The 12112-nt window shown below is 35.5% G+C and overlaps 1 protein-coding gene across 1 annotated transcript; it reads right to left on the reverse strand.

The window, feature by feature from the left end:
- Positions 1-3281: 3281 nt before the first annotated feature.
- LOC131072290 (U-box domain-containing protein 25) lies at positions 3282-4478 on the reverse strand. The gene has a single exon (XM_058008430.2). It carries the CDS (start codon positions 4476-4478, stop codon positions 3282-3284), a length of 1197 nt encoding a protein of 398 aa, XP_057864413.1.
- Between the last annotated feature and the right edge of the window lie 7634 nt (positions 4479-12112).

Consider the following 12112-nt stretch of genomic DNA (forward strand, 5'->3'; position numbering starts at 1 on the left):
GAGGATTCTATATGGATCTGACTTTATTTAGCATCTTTGGGTTATAGACCCTTTCATTGAACTAAAAATAGATCAATAGAATGATTAAAAAACTACTTGGGGCATAAATCTAATATAGGATTTGGTTGAACTACAAATATGTCTTCCTATACACCGAATGTGGGTAGTCCTTATATTTTGTGCATACTCCCATTGAAAAATATACACTCCCTTTGAGTAATACATCATTTTGTAAATAGATTTCTTTATTTCTATTATGTAATGTAATTATGTGATCCCTAAATTATTTTCCATATTATATTAAGATTACTTCTTTGAGTCCTAGATCATCATAGTGATTCACATGACTTAAAATTTGAGTTGTAGGTGGCATGGTATTAATCATTTCTTGTAATTAGTTCCTTAATGTTTATGATTGAGTAAGATCTCAAAGTTATCTAGGTCTAGGCAATTTCAAGTTGTAAGCCTCTTTCTCACAAGGATCCCACCTCTTCTCTTTAATTCCATGATTATATTTGTCGATAATGTTGTTTCTTTGAAATGTTCCACCATTTGGTAGTTTTCCTATTGTCAAATAGTTTCCTTAACCTTCACCATGTTGGAAACATTCCTATTTCAAAATAAAGATATCTCAAGTAGCACCCAATGACATAAGCTATTGGAATTAGTTGTTACTCACCTTACAAATTAAATCTTAAGGTCATAATGTATTTAACTATACATATAGATGGATAAATATTATATTCTTTAAATGTATCATGGATTGGTAAGTTTAGAAAAAGTTAGACAACCATGTGAAGGTGGGGACATTATTTATTATTTATTCTCCTAATGAATTGATATATTGTTGCAAGTGAGAATTGAATAAGACTAGAATGGTCAAACTTGAAAGATAGTTGAGCATTTTTGTCATTTAATGAGTGAGATCTAATTAGTGGTTCATAATGAGTGGTTGAGAGTTACAAGTTCCCATTATGGTCACTTTGGTCAAAGATGCTTGTGTGTGAAGTTGATTTTTTGGAGGTCCCTTTCATGTTGTGGGTCATGATCATTTTTACCAAGATAATTTAGAACCATGTTGATGCCAATGGTATTAATTTATAGTGGGTTTATTGGCCTCTTTATATTTATATATTGAGGATTTCTTATGGAGGTTACATAATGCATTTTAGTAGTAAGGTTATTATATTTAGAATGCTGGTAGATTGAATTGATAAGTTGATGTGTTAATGTAATAATAGTTTTCAAATTAATACACTTCTCTTGTCATTATTGGTGGTTTATTTTACTCAGAAGGATTTTACCATCTATGTTTGTATTTTTATAGTTTGCATACTCTTATTATTTCTATTTCATAATTTATTACTATATGCTAATGGGATTTGATTACTAAATGCTAATGCTTTCATATTATCTTTCATTCATGCAGCTAATCATGGATAAAACATGGTAAAGACATATTTTGTACTAGAGCTCTAGATATTAACATATTTAGTATGGCTGGAGCCAACAAATCCTTGTATATCAATTATCATATTCAAGTCTAGTCCTTAACAATAGAAAACCAAATACTTGTCATGTCCTCAAGATACCTAAATATCCTTAACACATTGAAAAATTCCTCACTCAAATTAGATAAATACCTACTTAGGAATCCCATTACTTCGAAAATCTTTGTTCTAGTGTAGATCATCACATACACAAGACTACTAATTTTAATTATGTAGGGAACATGGTTCATATCCTCTCGAGCATAATTAGAATGTCTTTGTATACAAAGACATTCATTGTGTTGTAATTTCTTAAGTCGCTACGAGAAAAAAAACACTGTAAGAAAGTTATAATGTGTATTTGAAAACAAATACAACTACAATAGAAATAGATTACACATCTAGACCATCTACATGCTTAAAAATATTGTATTTTAAAAATTTTCCATGGTGAAAACAATATTCTAACAAGGAGGTTGTTTTAGCAATACTTGATATTGGAAGATGAATCTCTAATGCTCAAAATCAACCTAAAATCTTCAAGATTAATTTACCAATAATGCTAAACCTGTCATTACTTTAAAATATTAAGCACATGAATATCATTTTTAAAATATTAAAAAATAAACTTAAAAAAATATTAAACACTTTTTCTTTATCATAATTTCTTTAAAAAACACACACCTTGTTTTTTAATTGGACCAAAACTGAAAGAGACATACATAAGAAAGACCTGGAAGTAGTCAAACTGACTGCAAGAAAGAGTCAGTCAAACAAACACATCTGGATCAAATACCCCTCGATTTATCACATGGAGGTCAATTCAAGAAAGCTATTTTCACACTTGCATACATTAAAGGTAAATCAATACTAGTTACGTCAACTTCTCAAAAAAATAATTTATATTTTGCATTTACTGAATATTTGACTGACCCCTTCCATTCCCCATAAAATCAACCATTTCTACACATTCTGGTCCACATTGTCTATCTTGGGAAATTTTCTAAAGTTTTTCTATTATGTCTCTATGGTGTCTCCACGGCCATAATTCCATTGCATTCTATCCTCGCTATGTTATCGACTAAATCTGTAAATAAAGTGGAAATCTATGCTTACATGTTTCGTTAGCTTCAGTTCGACAAAATTTAAGTTAATTTGCAGGAAAATGGTATTATTGATTATTATTGAATATCTCCTTGTTCTATTAAGCTCACTAAACCTTTTGTTGAATTCCAGAGATGATTTTCACCGACTATAACGTTATTATGACATTAGAACCAAATCCTATGATGTATCCTCAGGAAAAAAAACCAAAAAAAACAACAATGATGTGAAACAGTGAAATCTATGCTACCTTCACAATAGAAGAGGGTAGGAAATGATATTATCGATTATTATTGAACGTCTTCGTGTTGTATTTCAGTAAATCTCTTGTCAAATTGCAGACATGTGATTTCCGAAATTCATAATATTATTAGGTATAGTTTCTGGTTTTGTCTATGTGAATTTTTTTTCTGTGTAATTTGATTTATATTTTATATCAAACTTCATAATCCCTTATGAAAAGAAGGAAGTAAAACCAGAAAAAATACGATGAATAAGATTAGAGACCACAGTTTTTCAATCCATCATAGATCATTGCTTATACATGTTCTTTAATATGGCCGAACATACACAAAAACACCTTGTAGATTAAGATTACGATATCCACAAATTTAAAAAGGAAAAAAAAAGGCCAGAGAAACAGAAAAGAAAACCCACAATACAGAAGATTAGTTTGGGTTGGAATAATTATAAGTGAATCACGAACTGAGTGCGAGAATCATAGTTTTGCAGGGGGGACAGAATTTTGATAAGAAAGTTAGCACGTTTTTTGGTTCTGGGCTCGCAATCCATGTGAAGTAACGCCACCAACTTCTCCAGCACGCCCGTTTTTCCAACATCTCTGATCTCATCTTCTTTACTGCAATTCTTACAAATATTCAACAAAATCCCAATACCATGATCGGTAGCGACACGAGAGACAACCAACAAAATTCTAACGATTGTAGGCACTGCAAGTGCGTAATCTATTATGCCCCATCGCCCTTGACAAACAGTTGAAAGCGCCTCCAGAATAGCCATGGATGATTCGATCACACCTCTCTCTGAAGCGCCAAGCAATCGAGTCAGAAGAGGAATTACACCAAATGTCTCCGCTAGCTTCACCCGATATGCAACCACTTGACACAGAGGAACCAAAGCCCTGAGACCACTATAATGCGTGTTGTTATTCTGTTCAAGCAAAGTTAAAAGCCCATCTGTTATCCCTTCCATAGACCCGATTTCCATAGCACCCGTCTCATCCCCTTTTGCCAGCTTTTCCACAAGGGTTGCCGCATTTATTCTGGACTCCAGATCACCCTTCGCCAACACCCATTCGACGGTTCGAATCGCTCGGCCACTCAATAAATCTCTCGAGAAGATGTCCTCGTCCACAGAAAACAAAACAATGGCTGAAATGGCTTCTTGCACAGCCTCTGTTTCGTGTTCAACGGGATGAACCGGGTCAAATACTTGCATAACACGAATCAGAGCAGGTAAAACGCCCTCGGATTGCAGATTCGATCTGTTGCTTTCGACCCTCGCAAAATTCTTCAAGTTTCGTAACGCCTCGATTTTGACGGCGCCGCCTTTGTCGATCTGCTCTATCATATGCTGCAGGTTTTGGTTGTTCTGGGCAGTGGGATCTGATGGATTTTTGAGGCGCCATTTTTTTATAAGAGCAGCAAGGGTGTGATTAGGGATGAGCTCACGCGTGTGGAGAGTCTGACCAGAGGCTGGACAAATATTATTTCCTGCTCGGAACCATTTTTTAATGGAAGCTCTGTCATAAGTGATTCCAGTGCACAGAGTGACTGGGTCACTCATTATTTCTAAGGAAATTGGACATTGGAACAAGGGCGGGATACCCACAGAAGATTTTTGCTGGTTCTCTTGTACTGACATAATTCTTAAATATTTATTTTGTGTTAAAATTTCTCTTCAGATTGAGAAGATATGGGCATTGAGAATATTGTGATTTGATTAGCATCTCATTTGATGAGTCCATAGAATGGACGTATCAATCGGTATTCCTGTTTGAGAAGGAACATCCGTTCCTTGGTTGCGAAAAAATGTGTGAAATATTATTATGTTCGCCACAACGACCGAATCAAAATAGGATTAGGGCAATAAAATATTATGGTCGCAGATGGAGATGAGAGCTTACGTCATAGTTGTTCGGATCGTTCTGATGTGGCAAACTTTGTCGCTTACGAAGCCTCACGTGTAACCGTATATTGCGTGCCTGTAAATTCAATTTTTGCGGGCGCTTTATGTTGACTGTTGACCTTAAGTTCTCAATGTTCTCAACATCTAAAACATTATCTTTTTATATCATTAATGGGTATAATTTAATATTATAGCCTCAAAGACTACATGTAAATTTGTATCCAATGTATACCTATGTTGAGGATATATATATGTGTGTGTTGGGGAAGAGGTATCTTTTTTAAGAAAATTGAGATGTATAATACAATTTGAACTATTTTCTATATATAAAATGTGGAGAGATTTTTTTTTTTTAAATTGAGGTGTATCATAAAAATATGAAGTGTTCTATTTTAAAACATTTGTTTATGCAAATTAAAAATTGTTTTATTTTTTCAAAGTTTAAATTTAAATTAAAATAGGGGAAAGAAGTCAGTAGTGGACATAGCTAACTTTGCGCATCTTAAGCTTCTAAATGGTTCATCCGATTTCGACGATTTCTTTTTTGTTCTCTCTGTGTGCAACTTAACTACTTAAATCTATTGTTTTGGCTTGTGGATAGTAATGATGCACATTGTGGAATTCATTATGTGCACAAAGGTCAAAAAGTACAAATTTCAAAGTGTGGTCCAATACATAATCACCTTTGTGCCAATAGTAGATAACTCAATATTAACTTTAAAGAAAAATAATTATTTAAATTTGTTTGGAGTTAATTTTAGACATTATTTTCAATATAAAAAATAATTAGTTTATAAACTAGTTTCTAATATTGTGCTCACGCGAATAAAGCTGAAAAGAATTTTTGTTCCCATTAAAATTTTCTAAAGAATCTTTAAATATATTTCCTTCATAATAATGAAGCGCACACACACACACACACACACACACACACACACACACACATATATATATATAAGATGTGTTTACTAGTTTTGAGCTTATATGTATACATATTCTTTATGCTCATATACAACTATAAATCATCTCTTGTATTCTTTTAAGGGGTGCAAGAATTATTGTTTGACTATGAACCAACAAATGTGCTAATTGGTGTTGATTAGTGTGGATTGGAGTAATTACAAGGGAATATATATATAACACATTTAAATAAGATGTGTTTACTAGTTTTGAGCTTATATGTATACAAATTCTTTATGCTCATATACAACTATAAATCATCTCTTGTATTCTTTTAAGGGGTGCGAGAATTATTGTTTGACTATGAACCAACAAATGTGCTAATTGGTGTTGATTAGTGTGGGTTGGAGTAATTACAAGTGAATCACAAACTAAGTGCATGAATGATAGATTTGTTGAACCCAAGGTAGGACTGAGAGGGGAGGGTGAATTAGTCCAAAACAAAAATTAATGTAGCACATAAATAATTAAACTTCAACACACATCCAACACATGAATGCCAAGATTTTCTACATGGAAAACTCAAATAGGGAAAAAACACGGTGACCACCTACCCACAAAATATATCCACTATGTATATTAGATTACAAAGAAAAGAGCTAGATGCTCTAGACTTGCAAACCAAGGCTAACTGCTCATGGCGCAAGATAAGGAAAAAGGACTTGCAAAACCTAAAGCTAATTGCACTTAGAGAAAGACACAAAAATGATATGAAAAGAAGGTTCTCTTGATCATGAAGTTGTCCTTGAACTCTACATCAAGCGACCAACATCAAAACACACACAAATCATACCTCAAATGCCAACACTCTATCTCATATCTTTGCCACAATCTCAGCACAACTTGCATATCATTCGAACACAACTCTTATTCTTGCACTTCACCAAACCTCTTTGATTATCTTTGCATCATACATCTAAATTCTACACCTCATCACACACTTAACTCAATCACATTCATCCTTATATACAAGATAGATCATCAAATCTTGAACCAAGATATACCTTTTTTTACAAACAATACAAACACTGATCCACTCTAGGAGAAAGAGGGGACCAAAACACATCTCCTAGAGATTGATTCATTGATCCACAATCACTACAACATAACCAACAAGTTATCCACATGTTATGCAACAATATAAGCAATTAACAGTCAAAACATATTCGCCAATGCAAGCAACTCAAATCCGTATTTGATGCAGTCACCAGGAAGGAGGAACCTCAAAAATCAGTCCAAACCGGTCAACAAGAGTAAACACAATGGAAACACAAGGATATGATGGAGGCAATGCAAAACAACTTGAATTATAACATGAAATATAAATACAATCAACCGAAAATCAACCGGGTTACATAAACCAGCACACATGTCTGGGAGAACATGCAAAATAAGTCACAACCAAGACCTTAAATCCTTAGATCTATCTTCTACACTTAGTCTAACTACTTGATTCTTTTCTTGATTATATTATAATGCACAATTACAATGATATATATGTTAGGATTCCCAAAGATACTAAGAGGGGGGCTGAATTAGTATCTAACCGATTAATAAATTTACTTGACTTAAAACATGCAAAGCATATTAAAACTATGTGCTGGTAAACCAGAAATTATGCAGTGAACAAGAATAACAACAACCACATGAGAAGCACACCATAAAATAGTATTTTAACGAGGAAACCCGATGTGGGAAAAACCTCGGTGGGATTTGTGACCCACAATATTCGCTTACTGGCCAATAAGGGAATATTACTCTTACAATAAGGGCCTACACATGCAGGAAGGCCAAGTGCCTAGAGCTCACTGCTCAATTACATAAGAAGTCACACTGACTTACAAAAATGGATTATATTAATCCAATGTCTTGTACTACTTCAGATTAGCATCTGTTATGCCAGATCTAGTACCGGTTTAAGCTCTACTACATACATAAACCCTTAACCTATAATTCGCATATTAGGTCTGCATAATTTCACCTATCTCCTTGTTACAAAATGTTCTACAATGATCTCATACATATATGAGTCATTTTACAACTCTCCATGTCGGCTTACAATGATTTTACAATTAATTAAAAAATATATTATAAACAAAGTTCATGTCAGCCAGGGTGTCGGTATCCTTCCTTTCACTATCGGTGTTCTGTGTGTCGATGTAGAGTTTGTCGTTGCTGGTGCCGGTATTCTGTCTTGCCAGTGAATGTTGTTGATTCTCCAAAGTGCCAAAGTTGATTAAGTGTTAGTAGGTGTTGACATCAATGACAAAACCATACCAAAATACCAACAATATATGATCCAAGAGGATCCAGTCAGCCCAAAAGGGATCAAATCCCGAAGAACAAGACCTAATGTGTAAAACCAACAAGGTCGGCCTCTACCAAGAGATTTGTCCCTAAAATCCAAACGATGAAGTGTAGATCGCAAGAGAAGGTCAGCCACATGCCAAGGAACATCGAAATCAACGCCCAAGGCTTTGCAAGCTTCAGAAGGGGTTCTGATAGATCACCAAAATAGGTATAGGTAACCAGTAACAAAGAACTGTCAATCAACAATAGGAAACTGGAATGGAAACTGGTAGTGATATCTTGCCGAAAAATGATCCAAATGCAATGCGGTCTAGAAATAAGAAATATGATCAAGTATTCAAGCAGAATCTAACTTCATAGGGTCTGGTGAGCCAAAACCGGCACACAGAAAGAAATGTTGAAACTACAAATAAAAACAAAAACAAAAACAAAATATTTTTGGTTGATGCAAGATTGCCATGAACCAGGGATGTTCCTAGATTAGACATCTGGGGTTGTTGAAAAGTGAGTCTCTCACTTTGGTGGGGTCAAAGGAAAACCAAGGTGGTCTACCTCTGTCTGAGACATCCAAGATGAATCTTCAACTGATCTGCCCTTCCACTTCACCAAGTACTCCTTATACTGACTACTCCAAGTACTACACCCAATCCTACTATCCAAAATGTCCTCAATCTGATCTGGTTCCTTCTAGGGCAAACTGTTTTTCCAAGTCTGCAACACCATCTTCATTGAAATTTGGTTCATGATACAGATGTAGGTCTGTAATATTGAATATAGGGTATATGTTAAAGTCATCCGATAACTCCACTTCATAAGCATTTTTGTTACTGAATTTCCTCAAAATCTTATAGGGTCCAAACTTCTTCATCTTCAATTTGTTATAGGTTCCAACCGGGAATATTTATTTTCTCAGATACACCATCACTTCATCATGAACTTAAAATTGCTTATGTATCCTCTTCTCATATGCCTTCTCCTTATACTTCTTGTTCATGTCCTCCAAATGCTACTTAACCTGAATATGCAAGGTTGACATGTGATCTGCAAAGTCTTTGTTGAGCACAAGATGCCACTAAGAGGGGGGGTGAATCAGTCATTTCAAAACTTTTCCCTTTTCTATCCTATATGTATACTGATTAATAGATCTAATATAAAGCAAACATACTGGTTGGATGGGAGGATGACACAAATGCAACCACACATAAAAGGGACATCACATAACACCAAATGTATGAGGAAAACCCAAGATGGGAATAACCTTGGTGATAAATGATGCTGGAGACTACTGCTCCAATCCAGCCTCAATATAAAACACTTAGTTACAACATTTATGGCACCAACCCAAGGAGTACCACCCCTTCTTTAGGGCACCAACCCAAGGAGCACCAACCCCTTATTTTAGGGCAGCAACCCAAGGAGCACCAACCCCTGCATCGAGCTCCAAATCAGTGATTACTAAATCATATATCAAATACAAAAGTAATTTCCTTGTTACAAAAGAACTTTGTAACTCTCATGCAAGTCTTTCCACCAGTTCACCTCTATCCAATTCTCTGTTGATTCTTTTCTCACCTTCTCACTGCTGCAACCTTATCTTCTGCTGCAACTTTACTGGTTCAGCCTCTACTTCTTCTTTGTCGATTCTCTTAAATCACACTACTGCTAACCACCACCGGTCTTCTTCACTTTCTCAGTTGTCTTCTATCGGATCACTACCACTTCATAGCTTACTAGTTCTTCAGTGGTTCTCTCTATGCTCTTCTCTTCTCTGCAATCTTCTCTGTTGGTTCAATCACTACCGGTGCACTTCACTGTCTGACTCAATGACAGTTTACCGATTGCCTCACCCTCATCAATTGAACTCTTCTAATTAGTTCTCTCTCACACACTCAGTCATTTCTATGATTCTCATTGAGCACTTGACTGGTTAACTCTTTGATTTTTAATCCCTTCACTGGCTTTACTCTCTCATTCGGCAACACCTATCTCCATTTTTTATTCACATTCTTATAGCCAGGATTTCCTACCTAAACATGAGTTTGAAATTTAGTGTGCTAGCATTTCCACCATGCACTGAACCTACATCAAATATTTTCTTTGATCATTGTGACATCATATCTAATTAGATCTCATGTCCTTGATTGATGATCTGCAGCTCATCAATCAACATTGCCATTGGTGCAGGGAACCTATCACTTCAAGAAATTTTTGTTTTGTTCTTAAAGTATTTTATATGTCTTTCAAGTTGTAATACTAGACCAACCATGTGGGACTCAATAGAGCCATGATTGAGTTGTCCAAACCTTTGTTGTGTTCAGGATGTTGTTAGCCTAGGAAGTTGTAATGTTGATGTTGATCATAGGTGTACTACTCTAAATCAGAGTCATCATGTAATAGGGGTTTAATGTATTGTTTTTAGGTCTTCCAAGATTCTTAGAGGGAATTTGGGGGCCTTGGAATGCACTTGAGTGCAAAGTTGCATCCCAAGTGTCAAAAAATATAAAAGTCATTGAGCAACATTTTGCAAAATGTGCATTTTTGGATGTTGGAATTGAAAAGTTGGTTCAACCAACTAAATCATGGGCATATAATCCAAAACAAACTTCATTGTACGAGTTAGAGGATCTGGAATGCAAAAGCAATTTTTTGTGTTTTAATGAAATCTTGTCTTTTCACCGTTTTTGATAGTTTTTCCTTATTCTTGTTGCATTGTACGATCCAATATGGACTTGTTAGAAGTATCTCATTGCAGGGCATGATATTTTTTTTAAGTTTCTTTCTAGAAAGGTTGATTAGCAATTCTAAGTGTGTTTGGTTGTAGAGATCTAATTCATTCTCTGTGACTAGGTGTAAAACCCTTGCAAAGTAGGGTTTAAGGGAAAAATGGCTCTAACTTGAGCATCCATTGATGGCACCAGTTGAAATCAAGTGGACTGATAGGTTATTTTCTTTACATATGTTTAGAGTAGGTGTTTTGGTTTTTGCAGGTCTTTGTGTTGATTGTGCAATGATGCCCTAGGCTCACAACTAGGAATTGGTGAGTTAGGACAACAAAAGATGTACGATTTTAAAGCACAAGTGGATTGGAAGAGGATGAGATGAAACATGGTTGGAAATCCCTTTTAGTTCCCTTGAATAATACATGAATAGAATTGACATATGTTTTGACTAGTGAACCTTGTCAAGAACAAATTTATGAGTCACCCGGGTAAGCCTAAACCCTTGAAAACATGACAGTTTTGGTTCCCATGTGTGTATAGAAAACCCAGATGCAATTCTTCAGTATTGTTTGTAAATCTGAAAAGGGTAATTGAATCTGCAAATTTTTTGTGTCCTTGTGTGGGAAAGTTCCAAACTAAGTCTTGAAAACTGCCATAGGAGGGCTAATAGAATTAGGTCTATTTGGAGCCGGTAGAGACCAAGAGAGGTTGAGAAATCTTGGTGATAGGATTGAAGGTGTTCAAACCCATCAAATACATCAAATACCCTATGTAAGTTCATTTTTACCACCTAGAACAAGTTGGTGTGTTGTGATCCTTTGCAGAGGTTGTTGGAGCCTTAGGAGTGGAGTTAGAGATTGAGGTGGAATCCTCAATAGGCAGCTAGTGTGTCAAAGATCAGTGGATATAACTTGGATGTAAGCCAAAGTGGATTAAACATTGGAGGTCTAAATAAAAAAACCCCTACCAAGTACCATTGGATGGGCTTGAGGAGATAGAAGGGTTGCGTAAGTCAAGAAAGGCAAGAAGGTGAATAGGATATGCTCCAAGACTCTCTGCATCAAAGTGGTATTAGAGCCACCCTTTGAAACATTGGTGTATGTCAGACTTAGAGGAATCAGTAACAAGTTCAATGCCTTCAAAGGCAATGACTCTAGAAGCCATCTGACAGATGGTGATAGAGATGTTAGAAGGATTGAAGGATCGAGAAGGAAGTAAAGGAACCAGAGATGTTAAGAAGGAGAAGGGTAAGGTTAAGACAGAATGGGGAGATGAGACAGATGAAGAAGTGGAAGATGAGGAGGATCAGACAGTAGTAGCAATGGCCCAAGACCAAAAACTATTCTTGGATGCAGTCAAATCCATCTCCAAGGATAACTT

The sequence above is a fragment of the Cryptomeria japonica genome, chromosome 10, assembly GCF_030272615.1.
Source record: "Cryptomeria japonica chromosome 10, Sugi_1.0, whole genome shotgun sequence".
Lineage (NCBI taxonomy): Eukaryota > Viridiplantae > Streptophyta > Pinopsida > Cupressales > Cupressaceae > Cryptomeria > Cryptomeria japonica.